At 40.3% G+C, this 18,529-nt stretch overlaps 1 protein-coding gene across 6 annotated transcripts in view; it reads right to left on the bottom strand.

Moving 5' to 3' along the window:
- Positions 1–18,529, bottom strand: part of TARBP1 (TAR (HIV-1) RNA binding protein 1) — an 81,849-nt gene that overhangs the window by 19,959 nt on the left and 43,361 nt on the right. For 5 of the 6 annotated variants that reach the window (XR_005357770.1, XR_005357769.1, XM_038533876.1 and 2 more), the window contains exons 15-22: positions 16,189–16,376; positions 15,558–15,819; positions 15,276–15,464; positions 13,568–13,758; positions 13,322–13,393; positions 11,922–12,042; positions 5,220–5,330; positions 2,706–2,855 (exon numbers count right to left, since the gene is read on the bottom strand). Coding sequence is in view for 4 of the 6 variants with exons in the window: in XM_038533876.1 (XP_038389804.1) it covers positions 2,706–2,855; positions 5,220–5,330; positions 11,922–12,042; positions 13,322–13,393; positions 13,568–13,758; positions 15,276–15,464; positions 15,558–15,819; positions 16,189–16,376 (1,284 nt within the window). In the remaining 2 variants the exon portion in view is untranslated. The remainder of the gene's footprint in view (positions 1–2,705; positions 2,856–5,219; positions 5,331–11,921; positions 12,043–13,321; positions 13,394–13,567; positions 13,759–15,275; positions 15,465–15,557; positions 15,820–16,188; positions 16,377–18,529) is intronic. The other variant, XM_038533877.1, reaches the window with a different exon arrangement.

Below are 18,529 nucleotides of genomic sequence, written 5' to 3'. Positions count from 1 at the left end.
ATCCCCTTCTGATTCAATCAAAAGTTGTTTTATTTGCTTACAAGGAATACCCCTGACCAATGTCCAGAGAAAGAGACCTGAAGATGATATACAAAGTCTGAAAGCTCTCTATGATAAGAGAGGCGGTACTAAGTAGAAAAATTTCATAGAAGTGCCAGCTTTCTTAGGGATATAGAAGAGTGAGGACGTCTCAGAAGGACACCAGAGCCAGCCTGCCTTTCCTGAGACTTTCTGAGGCAGATCTTCCCCACTGGAGAGCAGACAAAACAATGAAGCAACAGACAGGAGAAGCAATTCAAGGAAAAATGACGGAGTATTTTTCCCAATTCCACAGACATGAAGAGAGGAAGAGGGAGCCAGATGAGGAACCTTGGAATAGTGAAAAAGAATATACAGCTTTGGGAATTACACAGGTGCTTGATTTAAAGCCTTCTTTCTTACTGGTGTGATGAATTACTTGCTCTCCCTGAACTTCAGTGTCTTTACAAGTAAATTGTAAAAAATAAACCAAAACCAGCCTGACCTAGCTGGTGCCACAGCTTTATGGGACAGCCAGGTTTCAAGCAAAGAGACTGGCAAAGAATGATAGAAAAGAGAGAAGCATCAGGGAAAGATGCTCTTGTCAGTTCAGGTGTGCGTGGTGATGTGAAGCGCTCTTGTGAGAAAGCCTGGCCGGTGGCTGGGGGTGCAGGCAACCGCAGACATGGGTTCATCGAGCAAGGGGAGTACAGAAAGAGAAGCACCGGAGGCTTGATGATTCTTCTTGTTTTCATACTCATATAGAGATTTGAGTTTATTACAAATAGTATAGACAGGGCCATTCTTGTACATATATTTTTTCTTTCTCATTAAATTCTTTTCTTAGTACAGCCGACACATAATGTTGCATTAATTTTAGTGACTCAACAAGTTTATATGTTTTGCTTTGCTCACAAGTATAGAATGATTCTTAAGATAAAACCCAGTGTAAGGATTGGGACAAGGAAAGGAAACACATGAGAGGAACAAGGAAGTAATCAACCTGACAGGGAGGGGGCATGAGTGCATCACAGCATACATCATGTTGGCTGTAGAGAAAGCCACTGCCAGTGTGAAATGTACAGAAGAGGAAGACCAAGAAAAAGGCTGTGTGAGCTGCACGTGAAATCCTCACAGTAGTTAACAACAGTGGTTTAAGTAAAGCAAGAGAGGAAGGGAAAGATCACTCATCTCAGAGTTTAATACAGGCATACCTCGGAAATACTGCTGCATATAAAAGTGATGTTTACTAGACTATACATGTACTAGACTATAGCAGACCAGTAAGTGTGCAACATTATACCTAAAGATGCAATGTGCATACCTTAATTTAAAAATACTGTATTGCTGAAAAATGCTAACCACGATCTTAGCTTTCAAGAGATCGTAATCACTGATCTGTTGACGTAACAGATACAATGAAAACGATCAATAACACCATAACAAATACAATGAAAAAGTTTGAGATACTGTGAGAACTACCAAAATGTGAAGCCGCAGAGTGAGGAAATTGTTATTGGAGAAATGGCACCAACAAATTGCCTGACTCAGTGCTGCCCCAAACCTTCCATTTGTCAAGGACACGGTGTCTTCGGAATGCAATGAGCAAATCACACTCCCAATGCTGTGGCCATCGTAAAGGAAAGCTGGCACTACAGCAATGGCTGGACAGAGGAAAAGTCAACAGGAGAGTAAAGAATTGAGAGTAAATTCCCAAAAGAAAATACAAATAAGGACACAGGGACAGCTGCGACAAAGACAACAATTTCTTCCCCAGAAACAGGAAGGGAGAAATTGACAAAGCAGTACTTTGAGAAGGAAGGCATGTCCACTTCCATATGGAGTAGAAGGCAAGATCGTTTATGTTAAGAAAGGGAAGTGTGCATCTGGGAACCAACAGAAAACATTTGAGGCAAGTCAGCAGGACCCATTTTTGGAACAGTTCACTATCAGGAAGCTGCAATTGTAAACCTTTCTACTTATCTGTTCCTCAAAAATGATTTTCAAGATCTAAGAAATGTAGGAGAGACAGGAATTAGGGGTGTGGATGAGGGTACAGATGAATTAAGAATGGAGATCAAGTGATACTTGTTCTTAGCTGGTGATTGGCGTTCCCTTTGAGTCTCTCTACTGTGCTTGTTCGAAACTTCCCTACACGAAAACTCTCTGTAAAGATTGTGTTTAATCATCGTTCATATTTCTAAAATCAAACAAAGATATTGCTTGGTAAATAAGGATAGAAAAGGCACCCATTTCTCTTACTTCTTTTTGTTTTTTAGACAGAGACATATGCAGGGAGGGGCAGAGGGAGAGAGAGAAGTAGGCTTCACACTGAGCGTGGAGCCCCACGTGAGGCTCCATCTCACGGCCCTGAGATCACGACCTGAGCTGAAATCAGAGAGTCAGATGCTCAACTGATTAAGCCACCCAGGTGTCCCTCTTAATTAATAACATAAACCTTTCCATATTCACTTTGCTGGCAGAGAGACAAGACTGATAACTCAAGATGAATGCCAGGGCGATTTCTGTCTTTTAAATTAACTCCAATCTTGCAAAGCAGAACTTAGGAAGTCAATACATTGGAACAGGACAACAGACAGTCAAAAAGCAAGTGTTAAAATGAAACAAATTTCCTAGCATAGCCAAAATCTTTTCATTTCAAAAATTATGAGAAATCTCTTACTTACATAAGAAAAACAATCCCAGAACTTCAGAAGAAATTGAGGGAATTTATGAAGAATCAATATAATAATCCATTCTATAAAATATTTTATGGATGCTTGATTATTGATGAAACCAGCCTGGAAAATCTTGTCAATAATTCTATTCAAGAAATTCTGAGAAAAATAAAGTTCATTTATTAAATGTTAGGTTAGAGTTATTACTTGTTTTATTTTATTGAGATGTAACTGACATATAACACTGTGTAAGTTTCCAGCACCATGTTGGTTTGCCATGTTCACATATCACAATATGATTACCACCACAGCATTACCTCTAGCACATCATAAAATTACTTTTATGGTGAGAACAATTCAGATCTAGTCTTGTAGCAACTTTGAAAATGGTTATTAATTGTAACTTAAAACAGTCACTATTAAAAAGAAAACTCAAAGTTTATGTTTTCTGTTTTTAGTAAGCATTACAAAGTCCAACGTGGTGCTTGAACTCACAACTCTGAGATCAAGAGTCGCACATTTTACTGACTGAGCAGGGGCCCCAGAACAGCTTCAAGTTTTCGTTTAAGTAAATTATCAGATCTACAACTCTCTGTAAATATCAACCCTAAAATCTGTTTACGGGAATATAATGATGAAGTACTTTTACTGAGTACTTTACATTTGGACATCAGTTCTGTGAGGAAGATTATTACTCTATATTTTTGCAGGGGAGAAATTCAGAAAAGTTAAGTGTTTTCCTCAAAACCTAGTAGGTGGCAGAATTCAGATTCAAACCAGCATGTGCCAAAATGTCACGGGCCTAAACCATTAACAAGAATGACTAATGCCTAAGTCTATGGAGGTAAATGAGACCCTGGAGAAGCAGGCCTGGGGCCCCTCACTTCTCTTTTCCGACTTTCCGTCGCCTGCCCAGTTTTGGCCAAGACCTGGAGCTCTCACATCATCCCCTCCCACCCCAGGCTTCTCCTCAAAATTGAACTTCCATCTGGTAACTGAATATGTCCAAGTAGCAGGTAAAAATATATACATATATTTACTTATATAAGATATAAAAACATTTATTATGTATATTTCTTTATTTTAAGGAACAATCTATCTTTAAAAAAATTTCTAACTGGCAGAAGAGGAGCAGAAAAGCTCATGTGAAGGCCCCAAAGCACCTGGCTTTGAATTCCATCTCCACCATTCACCAGCCAGGTTATGTTACAAGCAGGGCCCCCACCTCCCTGTGCGGCAGTGCCCCGCCGTGTACAAAATGGGAATACTCATGACCTGACGTGAAAGCCCGTTATGAAGGTTAAATGCAACCACAAAATACAACAATTTACAATTCTCAGCCGTGGCTGCTCCATATCAGGTGGGCTTGTGTTGCTCTTCCTGACAAGCCCGCCTACTCTGACAGACCCACCCCCACCCCCCTGCACGAGTCTCTCCCTGGGCGCCTCTCCATTCCAAGACAAAAAATACTCTCAGTAACCTAGCCAAACATTTCTAAAATGTTTTACAGTTTAAATATAATATGTACAGGATTCTAAAAATCAAATAACATGAAGAAGCCTGTGATGAAATTAGCAGCCCCCATATATCCACTAATGCTCCTCCCCAGGAAGAACTCTTCGCCATCTCTTCTTACCTTTATCCAAACAACTGATTTGGATATACTTCCATACTTACAGTTACTGAAATGTTTCTCTCTCACAGATATATGGCTTCATAACATTGAATTAAAAAAAGAGTCTGATAGGTTTTTAAAATTCTCCAAAACATTTAAAAGAGTTTAAGAGAGGAGAACAAGAAACTCTGAAGTCAGAGGGAAACTTTAGAATGCAAAAATGCTTTTTAAAATTATGTGAAATATACCATAACTTTCACATAATGATCTATTTTCTTAACAGGAATATCAAACTAATGTGATTAGAGAAATCAGACAGAGTCAATTCATCTGTTCCTTGCTTCCTTGGGGGAGAGAAAAGGGGACTCTGGGTAAAGACTGTTTTAAGAGATCAAGATCTTGGTTTCAGTATAGTGGTTTATATTACCACGGTACCCGTGAAATTAAGTGGGGGGAGGGAGAATCAGCTACAGGAAATGACAATCTCATCCAAAACGAGAGTATTCCAAAATAACGCAGCTGTGGGAAACAAGAAGCTTGCGTGTATATGCTTTCTAATTGAATGGCACACCAGGAATTAAACAGTTAAAATGTTATGACATAAAATAACGAGAAAAAGAAGAAAAAACTATTAAGTGGTGCCCTGTAAACCAGTTTCCAATTTGTCTCTACAATACCTAATTGCCTTAGGATTCTTTCTAAAAACACACACACACACACACACACACACACACACACACACACAAAACAGACATGAAACCAGTCTTGAATAACTTCAATCTTAAGAGCTAAAGTATAAATTTTAAGCAGATGACTTTCTCAATTTTAAGACCGCCCATCACAGTTTCTATAGTATGTTCCATATGGAAACATGACGCTTGAAGGGACCAGCAGAGTAAGATTGATACCTGATCAAAGCTGGGGAAAAGCACCAGTAGCGTCTGCCATATTCGGTTCTTCACCCGATGCTGCTGGGAGTTCACATAGTACCGAGTCCTGCACTTGGACACCAAGTCATCCTGGGCAGGAGAGAAGCGGTACCAAATCACCCACTGAACTTGTGATCCATGCAAACAAAACCAATCACAACTTTAATTTTAAAAGCTTTAAGTGGAGTACAGGAGCTTGCTATCCTCCCAAAGGCAGAAAGATATGTTCTTATACACATTGAGTTTCCTTTCAAACAATGGATTTAGCTACTTTCATTTAATTTATCTGCTTCTAAAATTAGAACAGGAACCATAAAACTGTATTCGGTACAAAAAGTATTTGGAAATATCCATCTATATCTTTGTGGCCACTTAAGATGAAGACATGGAGTCACTGGGGTGGGGAGACAAGAAATGTGACATATTTTGTGATGCATCAAAATAGGCGCCTCTCATTTGCTACCCCTTTGTCCTATGCAAGATGGCAGTAATGAGGTCTGCAGTAGGATGTGAACCCCACGAGAGCAGGAGTGCAGTAAATGGACAGTGTGATCAATACCTTCACCAGACACCAGAGAAAGGCAGCACAGAGCCTTCTCCAGAGTTCTCTCTCTGATGTTCTTGCTGTGATGGTTTGTGCTGTCTATATTCAGCCAACTGCCAGGCTGACTTGTGTTCTATAAGTGCTTAGCTGCTAAGTTATGATCGCAGGTGTCCTAAAGATGAAAACATAGGCCATCCACCATCTCTGAAACCACCGTCCCCTAATGTAGACAGTCCTCATTACTTGGTAAATTCTGCGATCTTTCTTCTGGTGTGATCCCATTCTATGCATCTCAGTGTGTATAAAATTTTATAACAATAGCTAAGTTAATGCAGATTTTAATGACTCCTAACCATGATTAAAGTCTTAAAATCTCCTCTCTCTCCATTATTTCTTGGGGAACATTTTCTTTTGGTAGAAGTGTTTCACGTTTCACATACTGCCCAGCCTTGATGCAGCTGAGAATGGAATCACCACTAGGGCAGTTCACACAAGCCTCTGGGAGCATCTGCACCCCAGCATACCTGCCATCAAGGCCCCACTGGAGTCGCTGCTCTCACTCAGTTCAGCTCAAAACCCTCTGTCCTTTTACTTGTTCTACTCACCATGCTCTTTTATATTCAGAAAGATCGTTCTTTTCTCTGTCTACCAACCTCTCTAGCTTCACACACCTCCTGACCTCATCTGAGCCCCAAGAATAATCTCTGCAGTATCTTCAAGAGTACATTCCATTCTTCTCACAACAACCTCAAACCTATTTGTGAGTCCTCTTCTTTTGAATCAACCCAGTGGTCTTAAATAATCTGATCCTACTTTCCAGTTGTCAGGATTGCTGAAGAAGAAAAAAAATCACCTGCCCTTCCTGACTTGATTAAAAGTACGGATTCTAGCTTTGGCTGGACCCTCAGCACCACTAGCCTGCTGGTCTCCAATTCTGCAGTGCTCAGAATCACCTTGAGGGCTCGTGAGGACTGCCAGCCCTACTGCCAGAGTCTGTGACTCAGGAGAATGGGGATGGGGCCCAGGAATCTGCATTTCTAACACATTCCCTGGTGATATGGAAGCTGCTGGTCCAGAGAACAGAAGAATAAGATTGCATTCATAAACGGAATCTTAAAAAAAAATGAATGAACAATCGCAGAACCAGAACAACAAAACAGGGAGCAAGCTGATGGCAGAGGGGAGGTATGGGGTGCCAGGTAGACCGGGTGAAGGGGGCAGGGGATGGTCCAAGCCTCCAGTTAGGGAATGAATAAGTCACAGGGATAAAAAGCAGAGCATAAGGAACAGTGCATAAGGAACAATGATACTGTGCCAGTGTCATAACAGGACAGATGGCAGCTACACTGTCCTGAGCCCAGCATAACGTGAAGACTTGTCAAATCACCTTGAACCAACCTAACGTGCATGTCTACTACATTCAAATTAAGAACAAACAAATGACAGTGCCAGACAGTCATTTTGCTCTTCTCAGGTCTTTTCTCATTCCCATGTCCACAAGGAGAATCTGAAATCTTTACCACCTTCATCACGGCTTTAACCCAGTCCAGTTTCTTACTCTGGCTATACAGTCCTTCCTACCTCAACAATCTTCCTTCAGCCTTCCTGATTGACTTTGTCTTCAACCTCTACCTTCTCATATTGGAGGAAGAAAAGTCCTTATGTTCCTTTCAGAGGTTCTTCAAATCAACTTTTTAAAAGTACAAATCTTGCCTTGCATGTTTGCTGTCCCTTCACCTACTGCCAAATGGCCATACCCCCATGTGCTTCTGAAAACCCAGAAATCCCCCGAGCTTCTGTCCCCGGTGCCTAACCTGCTCTTGGTGACAGTGGTTCCCCCAGTGACGGCCACCTAGACACAGTTTGTGGTGGGACAGAACAGGCTCTGAGTTTAAACTTCATCATCATGGACAAATTCATGGAGGTTCCTATGCCAGATTTTCGACAGACAAGAATCTCCAACCAGATAAGTTAAGGCCACGAGCAACACCAGACCACCATTCAATTCTGGTTCTATACTCACTTCTCTGACCTCTTTCTCATGATCTTTCTCTGGTTCCTTTTCCCATGAATACACTTCAAATGTTGGTGTTTCCTAAATCTCCATTCTTGGCCTCTCTCTACGGTCTTCACATTCATTGCTGGGTCTGGGGACTCCCATTTCTTTCCTACACAACATATTCCCACCTGCCTATTATTGGGTAATTTCACATGGATGCACAATAGCAATTCAAATTTAATACATCCAACACTATGTTCTCAGGTTTTCTCTTTCACCTGACCAAAATTGGAATAATTCAAACACTAATAGTAACTATAATGGACTGAAACACATCAATATGTTTAAGCTAAAAATAAAGAAAAACAAAAACAACTCATCATCTTAGAAGAAACTAAAAGACACTAGGAAGCAAATCTGTTATTTTGAAAACTGATAAATAACAGAAATAAGGCAAGCACTTATCCTGTCTTTCCTACAGGAAATATATCCCAGGTATCTAGATACTTCATATTCGGATACAATGAACTTCAGCTAATAAAAAGGAACAAGAGAATTAAAGTATCACCATCCTGCTGCTCCTGAAGAATTCACAGAACAAGGGAATTCATCAGTAGCTAACACCCTGAAAGGAGAAACAGGTGAATATTCTATACTTCCGGATGGATGGATACTCTTGTCCTATATTTACCCCCAAAAAGGAAAATCAAACTTAAATTTGATCAAGACTCTTGATCTCGATACTGTCTTGTACAAAATCAGGGGCCAGAGAAACATAAAGGGCATCATGGAAATTCAAACAGCAAAATTCAGACTGTGAAAGTCCCTAAGATGAAAACAATCTGGTTTCTCCAAAAAATACATTTTCAAGTTTAAAGTGAATGAGACAAGTCTATAGATTAAGAGGCATTAGAGATATTTCAACTAACCAATGGCAGGGTATGGACCTTATTTGGGTCATATTTCAAGCAAAGAAACTGAAAAAAATGTAAAGCAATGGTAAATTTAAACACTGATGGATATTTGATAATACAAAGGAATTATGAATTTAGGTGTGAAAATGGTATTATAGTTATGACTAACAAAAATAATTCTTATCTTCCTGAGATGCATATTGAAATTTTTATGGATGAAACTGATGTCGGGATTGGCTTCAAAATAACATGTGTTGGGGGGAGTATCAGAGGTAAACCCAACAAGACTGTCCATTGATGGTAGCTGCTGAGGCCAGCCAGGAATGGACCACTTTTAAAGCTACTTTTTATAAAATATCAGCAAGTTTTCAGTAAAAGGTAAGCAGAAAACTAACCGCATTTGCCTTGGTAAAACCTAGAGAATGGAGAGTGGGGAGGACCACAAAGGTGGGGAGCTCAATAACTGCTGGCCTGCTGGGTGGCCAGGCCGCCATGCGCCCAGAGCCAGGCTGCTGAGGCTCTGTGAATGCGGGGTGCCAGGTGGGCCTTGAAGTACTCCCCAGCTTGCCACAACCTCCTCCTCCTCCTCCTCCCTCCACCTCCTCCTCCACCATCACATCACCACCCACCACCACCCACCAGCTTCATCTCCTCCTCTTCCCTCCACCACCACCATTCACCAGTTCCACTTCCTCCACCATCTCCTACTCCACCTTCGCCTCCTCCTCCTCCTCTACCTCAACCCTTCTTCCTCCTCCACATCCACCCTTCCACCTCTTCCTCCACCTCCTACTCCTCCTCCACCTCCACCACCTCCCCCTCTACCTCCAAGTCCTCCTGATTCACTCTGTCCCTCCATGTACTTGAAACTGAACCTCTAAAGTGATACATTAGACACACAGCATGGAAGCAGTGACACAGCAGTGCATAGTCCCCACCCTCTGTGCTCTCTGCACTCTGGATGGAAAGGCCTGCTTTAAGCATTACCAGGTATTAATTCTAACTGAGGACATTGATATAACTTCAACCTTCACCTTGGTTTTCAAACACTGACCGTGTTTCTGCCTCTTCTCTTTAGAAACCTGCTTCCTGGCTGAGAATACAAGTGTCCCAGGCATGCCCTCCTTCAACCCTGCCCTGCTCCTTTCTCCAGCTCAGAGGGCGATCACTCCTGACCACACTTAGAAGGCCCACTCCGCCCTGGATACAATCTTTTTCCACTTTCTCTAGGATTATTCTTTCATTTTTCTTTATTTTCAAATTACCTTTTCATTTATTAGTTGCTCTGCTCATTTTCGTCATCTTCAAAAAACAATTTGGCATGAGCCAGTGTCTAATATATAAATCTTCTGGGCAGCCCCAGTGGCGCAGCGGTTTAGGGCCACCTGCAGCCCAGGGTGTGATCCTGGAGACCCAGGATCAAGTCCCACGTCGGGCTCTCTGCACGGAGCCTGCTTCTCCCTCTGCCTGTGTTTCTGCACCCCCCCCCACCCCCGTGTGTGTCTCTATGAATAAATAAATACATCTTAAAAAAATAAATAAATAAAATTTCTGTCTTTGCTTTTCCATCTCCTAAATAAAGCTGATCCTTCTAATGGACATTAGAGCCAATCTAGATTATTCAAGGATTTTTAAAAAATATATAATTCACAAATCATAAAAATCACCAATTTAAAGTGTCCAATTCAGTGAGTTTGGGTATATTCATAGAGCTGTGCAAGCATCACCACTCTCTATTCCAGATCATTCTCATTACTCTGAAAAGGAATCCTGCACCATCGCTTCCCAACCTCTCCTTGCCCCCAGCCCCTGGCCCAGCAGCCACTAATCTATTCTGTCTCTGCAGATTTGCCTATCCTGACACTTCCTATAAATCTCACAGTGTGTGGCCCTTTCTGACAGGCTTCTTCTCACCTAGCATGATGATTTCAAGATTCACCAGTGCTGGTGATTTTCAGGCTGTTATAATAGCCATCCTCCTAGTAGTTGTAAAGTGGCAACTCAAGGGTTTCACCTGTGTGTCCACTTCCAGCCTCTCCATAGCTATCATTTCTCCCCTCTGTTGGATCAATTCCTTCAACATACAAACGAGCCCTTAAACCACATCTCCAACCAGACACCATCCCAGCCACTCCTCCTCTCTCAGAGCAAACTCAAGAGTCCCTATACTCACCGTCTCCACTGGCTCCCCAACCATGAGGTTCTCATTTTCACCATCCCAGGAAAAGGTCTTTGTAGAGGTGACTAATGACAGCCTTCGTGCTGAATCTAACAGCCAATGGGCAGCCTCATGTCCCTCCACGCCTCCAGCAGCACTTCCTTCATTTGCCTGGGGACACTAGCCGTTCCAGGCATTCCCCAACCTTACACAGAGTTCCGCCAATGGCATCCATCAGAGCAGCCCTTTCTGACGCTCTAAATAGCTATCCCTCCTCCTTATTGTGCTTTACTTTGCCTCAAAACACCCTTCTATTTTTGTATTGTGCATCAATATTCACTATAATACATCTTTGTGTTCTAGATGATGGTACTATTCTGCTACCTTAAAGTCTTACTCATACTATAGGGAATTAGTAAAACACTATTTCCTCTGAGACGTCTCCCTTGACTCCAATGGTGCAAAGGGAGGATTTTTAAATTAAAAAAATACTTCTCAGACTGTGTATAACTGAAGCTTATCAGTTGCCTTCAGAAAATAAATGCATGATGATTTCAACACAAGTGGATTAAGTGGGGGCTACGATCATCAGTTATGTCTCAGTATAACCCAGAGGTGACAAAGCAGACCAGGACTCTGTCTGGTGCAGCTTCAAATTCAGAAGAGAGCATTGTGACTTAATCCGTCCTATCTTCTCCCCAGATTTACAAATGATTTTGCAGATGAAAAAAAAAATTCTTCACATTATGCCACTTGCTAAATTTTTTACCTTTTTATCCCATTTCTTACACGAAACAATATATGGATATGTCACTCTAAACCTAACTGTTTCTGACTGGCACTAGCAAATACACTGAGCAAAGTTTAGACAGTACAGGGAAAACCAAACATTTGGGTTGGACAATCACTAACCAAGAGTTAACTAAAACTAGGGAACATAAGCCTCAAGTTTCTTCCTGATAAAAAAATGTTTAGAATACATAGTGTGTCAACATACAGGGCAAATGTTTGATTTTGACTTGTTAACTGCACAGAAACAAAAACAAAGTAAATATTGTATATTTACTTTATCTAATAGCTTGATTGCAAGATCTTCCATAAACAACTTATGAGATACATTTGAGCCATGTAACAAACACAGGAATTTGACAGCACAAATTCTCACATAGTGGTCTTCTCTTTTAGTACTAAAAAAATGTAAAATGACAAACTATGTTAATACATTTTCACAACAGAAAAATATGTCAAACAATCATTTCAAAATATCAAAATCTTCCGAGGATTTCTAAGTTTAAGTAGCTCCATACTTAATGACAATGCTTTTTCAATTCAGGATAATGGAAGATAACAAATACATATCTCAAAAAGAGAGCCTGTACAGAGTCTGAGCACATATTCCCCCAGAATTCTGGCAAAACAGTACACACACTACCCATTCTGGGTCAATGAGATCTTCTCTGTAGACAAAACAGATCACAGCTCATGAGATAGTTCCTTGCAGAAGACCATGGATGCCTGTTTGCTCAGGGGCTGAACACACACATCAAACACCTGATGGCTCATATTTACTGTGCACGGTATGCACGGTATATGCACCTTCTCCAAGTGCTGGGAACTCGGGAGCACTGCATGCTCTGAGCATCTCAGTACTTTCTGTATCCAAATGTGGGAAGATCAATTAAGTGAAACTGTTTATAGGCATTTCCAAAGTTCACAGCAGCTGTTATAATGTGAATAAGTGTCACTTTAATTAATACTTTGTGATACATATATATAATTATCATTTTTTAAAACATCTAAACACATTTTTGAAAATTATGTGAAATAATAAAATGAAAAATAGCCACATGACAAGTTCCAAAAAATTTAGAAGTTAGATAAGAAAAGTCTTATTCTAGAAATCAAAACTTTAACATAAGATGTTAAAAAAAAAGCCTTTAAAAGCATGTTAGGCATAATTTTATTTTTGTGGGTGGGAGACTGACTTGTTAAATGATGAACTGTGACCCCTTTCTTCCCCAAAAAAGAATAACGTGTGTATGCTGATGATCACCCCTCCACCTAAAAGAAGGAGAAGAATAGGGGTTTTATGTTCCCCATCTCATTTTCTTATTTATACTGGACCTTGCACCAAATTTTTTCCCCAAGAAAATATTCATTTATTCCCATCAAGAATGTAGTAACATTGTAAAAAAAAATCTTCTCATGTTATGTTAGAATTTCTTCTTACTTTTTCTTCACCTTTTAAGAATTTTTTAAGCTTATCAAATTTTAGCAAAGAATTTTAGGTCTGATATATTAGCAAGGGAAAATGATTTCTCTCATGCTTTTGATGGCTCTTTCAGTATTTTGTAGAGATTACTAGTAAACATTTATTACATTTAACAAATACAGGATGTCTCTCATCTGATGTTAAATTTTGAATATTCCATTTATATTTAGATATGGAAAATTCACCATACTTACTTTTCAATAACCATGTTTGCTGCACAATCGTGTCCAAGATTTTCTATGTAGGTCTGTACATCCTGAATAAGTCTTCCCATAAAAAATATTTGACAAAGAAGAGGTTTTAGATACAAAAAAATTAAAATGCCAAATTTAATTAATGCTTTATATTTTTCTAATTGAAAGCCTCAAAAGAAAGATCTAATTCTATTCCAATAGGTACTCAGTATGAATTATGAAGGTTAAAATAACGGCATCTTTTACCTTTGATCACGCCTAAACACAGTTCCAAATATACAAGCCTCCAGGACAAGTTCACTATAATTTTTAGCACTTGATAAAGATACTTGGGGGACATCTGAAGCAGAAACTATCCAAGATTTGCAGCAATAACTTATCAGTGTATTGAAGACTCCAGTTTTTATAGCAGACATTTCAATTATCTTGTACATAATCTGGAATGAGAAACAATGGCCATTTTATTCTTTAGCCCATTCAGTTAAAAGAAAAAAAGTGTTACTGAAAACTCACTTGAATGGCTTCAAATGACAGTTTCAATATAACTACAGAGTATAAAAAATTAAAAAATTATTTATTGCTAAAATTTTGTGAGATCATCAATAATCACAAAATGCTAATTTTTTACTTTCTCAATAAGAAAACTAAATAAAATTTTGATAGCGATATCCTTCTAGGACTTTCCAAGAGAAAGAACTTCCCAGAGTAACAGAATGAAAGGGAGGAAAAACGTATCACCCTCTACATGTACAGTTCTCTCTGCAATTTGTTAACACCCCCTTTCCCTGAGAAGCAATGACCTCAGTCTTTGAGTGTGTCCTGTGTGGCAAGAAAGGACAGAGGGGCAGGGCAGGGATAGCAGCATAATAAAAAGACCTTATTTTTCATTTCTTTTGGATAACAAGGTATACATTAATTCTGAGGCATGATGGCATCCACCACATCATGTTCCCTACTATGTATCAGTGGTCGTAAATGCCAGCAGAAACCAGGGGGATCTTTGGAGAAGTTTATATTCAGAGAAGTATTTCTCTATACAAGAAAAGCAACAAGCATAAGTGTGGTGACAAATGGCACCTGTGGTCTGCTTTTGGTATCCAGGAGGAGTCAAGGACTTGTTGTGGAGTACAGAAGTGGAAGGGGCATGCCCTCTCTGGACGGGCAACTCCTGGGAATGGCCGGTGTTGCCAGGCAGTCCGATTTGCCAACATTCTAAGAGAAGGGGAAATACAGATTTTCTTGCAAATTTCCCAATTCTTAAAAGTTGGAAACTAATTAAAAAATGTTTAAGCATTATGTGAATCAAATAAAGTTAATTTTTGCAGCACATGTGGCTCACCAGCTACTCTTCTGCATGTAGTCTTCCATCTCACAGTTTGTTCTAACTCATGACACTGAAGAAGGTTCAAAATATTTAGGGACTGAATGTGTGAATACACAACAACAAATGTATGTAACTACAAACATAACTCTCTTCTTCCTCATGTGCTATAGGTCACACAAATTAAAAAGAAAATAAGGGCAGCCCGGGTGGCTCAGCGGTTTAGCGCTGCCTTCAGCCCAGGGCCTGGTCCTAGAGACCAGGGATTGAATCCCGCATCAGGCTCCCTGCATGGAGCCTGCTTCTCCCTCTGCCTATGTTTCTACCTCTCTCTGTGTCTCTCATGAATAAATAAATAAGTAAATAATCTTAAAAAAAAAAGAAAGAAAGAAAGAAAGAAAAGAAAAAATGACCGCCTTTTCATCTAAAGTAGTTGAATTCACAGAAATAGTAAAGTAGAATGGTGGTTAGCAGGGGCTGGGGAGGGAAGAAAAGGGAATTAATGAGTTAAGAAAGTTGTGGAGACCTGATACAGCAATGTGAACACACCCTACTGAACTGTACACTTAAAATGATTAAAATGACAAATTTCATGTTATGCATTTTTACCCCTGTAAAAAAAGAAAAAGTTACCTCTTTTATTTTGAAATATGCCTGGCCCTTGATTTTTGCAGCAATGGTAAGAACTTTGGTATCAAAAACAAACTGAACAAAAGCTTTTAAATTAGACCAGAATATCAGCTGAGTATTGCTTAAGGCAGATATAATTTTCCAAGCCGTGTCAAAAGACTCTACACAAAGTGCTTCAGAGGAGGTCAAAAGCTGGAAGGAAGAAAGGAAAGAGAGAAATATGTAAGTATCACTTAATCTCTGCGTTTGCAGTTACTCTTTAGTTTGCGCCTCACTGTATTGTACCTTGGGAACCAGAATTTTCATGCAGCGGAACACAGGCAAGACTTGATCTGAAGGCAGTACTGTGAGGGCCTCTAGCGCAGCCTGCAAAGTCCGGACTGGCATCTGAATAGCAGGCAGGATGGGTTCCAGAACCTCACCCTCTGACGCTGGTATCAGAGTGTGATATTTCCTCAGCAAGAAAGACAGGCAAATCCACTGATCATGGATATACTGTGCAACTATTTTCCCCCATCCTTGGGAAGCTGATGATTCTTCAAAGGAACTGAAACAAACACATTGTCACAGCTCCCTCATGTTGGGTCAGTACCTTCTGCATGCAGTAATGACCTTTACCAGGAAAGAAATTCAACGGTCACTACTAAAGATCCTGTCTACCAAAAAGCAAGGAAACCACATAGACCTCAACCTCTTAACTATTACTTCATGTCATTCACTGAAAACAACATGCAATAAAGTCGGTTGCTTTGCAGTAACAGAGATATGGTAATACATCATCATCTTCAGATTCCTATATTCTATAAACATGGCTGGGCAATCACTCATTATCTCAATGACTAAACAAGAATGAAATTTTCAACAATTAGCAAAAAGATGCCCTTCCCATATATGCTGACCCCTGGCGTGAACACACCTGCTCTGCTTCTCTGCATGGGGCTTCTGCAGTGTACAATTGAGTGGGAGAGAGGAGAGGAACCTTTCTGTAGGTCCAGCATCCAAAGAGTCGAGCTGTAGTTCCGGCTTCTGATCAATGGCCTCACACACCATAGCCAAAGCAGCCATACTAACAACCCTCTGGATCTGCCTTGCAAGTGTCGGATCCTAAGGGAAAAATGGAAGTCTTGTTTCCCACGAGCCAATCTTAACCATCAGGACCCGAGCTCCCAGCCTCTGGATGCCTCACACCCTCCTTCCCCTTTCCCTGCCCGCTACTGAACATCAGAGGCAATAAAAGGAAACCCAGTATTACTAGTCAATCAGTTTCACCACCCCTGTACAAATTGGCTAGGAACAAATTTAAAGTGGCAATAAAAATTCAGCAGTTCCAACTAAGATGACATTTGATCTCTTCAACTTGACAGGTGGGTTCCTGGAAGTAGGAGTAGCTACATACTGAACCTCCACATGTATGTGAAGCCATACTTCTTGGCCTTTTTCCTACTCACATACACATCTAGATACATTTCTATGGATGAGTTTTAACTTTAACTGCTTGGCTGAAGTATGTTAAGAGAAAAAAAGAAAAAGACTCCAGGCATCTGTGTAAATAACTCCTTTGCCAGCTGTATGCTGCTCTTGGGGAGGTGACACAGCCCATCAGCTCAGAGCTACTCATGAACCACAGGGACAAGGCTGTGGACACATCCTCACCTGGGAAATGGGGACAGTAAGAGAATCTATTCATAGGGTTACTGCGAAGATCACAGAAATGGGTGATTTCATGGAAAGCACTTGAAATCTACCTGGAGGAACACAAAAGAAGGAAACCAAAACAGCCTGGTTTTGTACTTGGAGAGAAAAATCAGTCATCCCAAGCTAAGAAGCTAGGAGTGCCAGTAAGAGTCCACACTTTGAAAACAGCTGCCCGGAGAGACCGCAATAATGCTCCCATAGGCTGCCAGCCAGACACGTCTCCACCTGAGAGGAACTTTGTACTACTGCTCCATGCCTTCCCTTACCAACTCCCCTAAAATAAAGCAAGTATCTCTATGTGTAAATTTTACATAACAACACCCTCAACACAAGAAATAATTTAATGTTACTTTTAGCCAGTATGGTACCCATCAACCTTAATGTAACTCATTGAATTACTAAAAGCCATCTTTAAGAATGATTGTGTTAAAAAAATAAATAAATAAAAGGCGTTATGGTTCATGATTTGGGTCTACATAAAAATTCACAATGTCCTTTCATAGCACTAACACACTAAAATGTGCTAGACAGGATGCACAAGTAGTAACTGGGCCTCTTTACCATTTTATTTTGGGACAGTTCTTTTTTTTTTTTTTTTTTTGGACAGTTCTTTAAAATTACTTTAAAAATTAGATTATCGGAGCATCTGGGTGGCTCAGTCGGTAGTGTGTCCTACTCTTGATTTCAGCTCAGGTCATGGTCTCAGAGTCGTGAGACTGAGCCCCTATGTTGGGCTCCGTGCTGAGCGTGAAGCCTGTGTAAGATTCTCTTCCTCTCCTTCTGTTTATCTCCCCCTTCCCCATCTCTAAAAAAAAAAAAAAATATATATATATATATATATATATATATATATATATATCAAGATGATTAAAGCAAACAAGGACCTTCCCTGCTTTAATCAGCAGCCTGGACTACTCTATGAGTCACCTCAATCTTATTAAACAGTTATGCTGTGTTAAGGTAAAGTAGCTAACATTCAGTGAGCCCTTCTATGTGCCAGGCACTGTTCTGAAGTTTTAACATGCATGACCTCACTTTAATTCTCATTATCAACTTAATAACCCTCATTTTGCAGGTGTGGTAAATAAGGCACAGAGAGGTTAAGTAACTTCCTTAAGGTCACACAGCTAGCAAAGATCAAGCCAAGATCTACACCTAGGAAGTCTAACTCTAAAGTCTATGCTCATAACTATACCTTCGTATGCCATGTTTAAGAAAAGCTTCCAGGTACTAAAATCCAGAGGACAAGACATCTACATGTAAGTTATTCCAAAAACAAGATAAACCCTATGAAGCATAAAGAACAACAGAGAAATGAAGGAAAGAATGAGACATCAATCCAAGTTGGGCCCTAAAGAATTGACCAGACTACTGACACTACTGACACACGCATACTAGAAGAGATGGTGTCATCAGCAGAAGGACCAGACTGAAGGAAAGGCTAGATGAGAAAAGATGTGGCATGTGCTTGTGATCTGTGAGGCTCTAGGAGGTGCCCCCCTATGTGTGACTGCAGCATCAGGGGTACTGTGGGATGCGGGGAGAGCAGCAGAAGACCGGGA

Source organism: Canis lupus, chromosome 4 (genome assembly GCF_011100685.1).
Source record: "Canis lupus familiaris isolate Mischka breed German Shepherd chromosome 4, alternate assembly UU_Cfam_GSD_1.0, whole genome shotgun sequence".
Classification (NCBI taxonomy): Eukaryota; Metazoa; Chordata; class Mammalia; order Carnivora; family Canidae; genus Canis; species Canis lupus.
The sequence above is the reverse complement of the archived record's forward strand: the minus strand, read 5'-3'. Positions and strand labels throughout refer to the sequence as shown.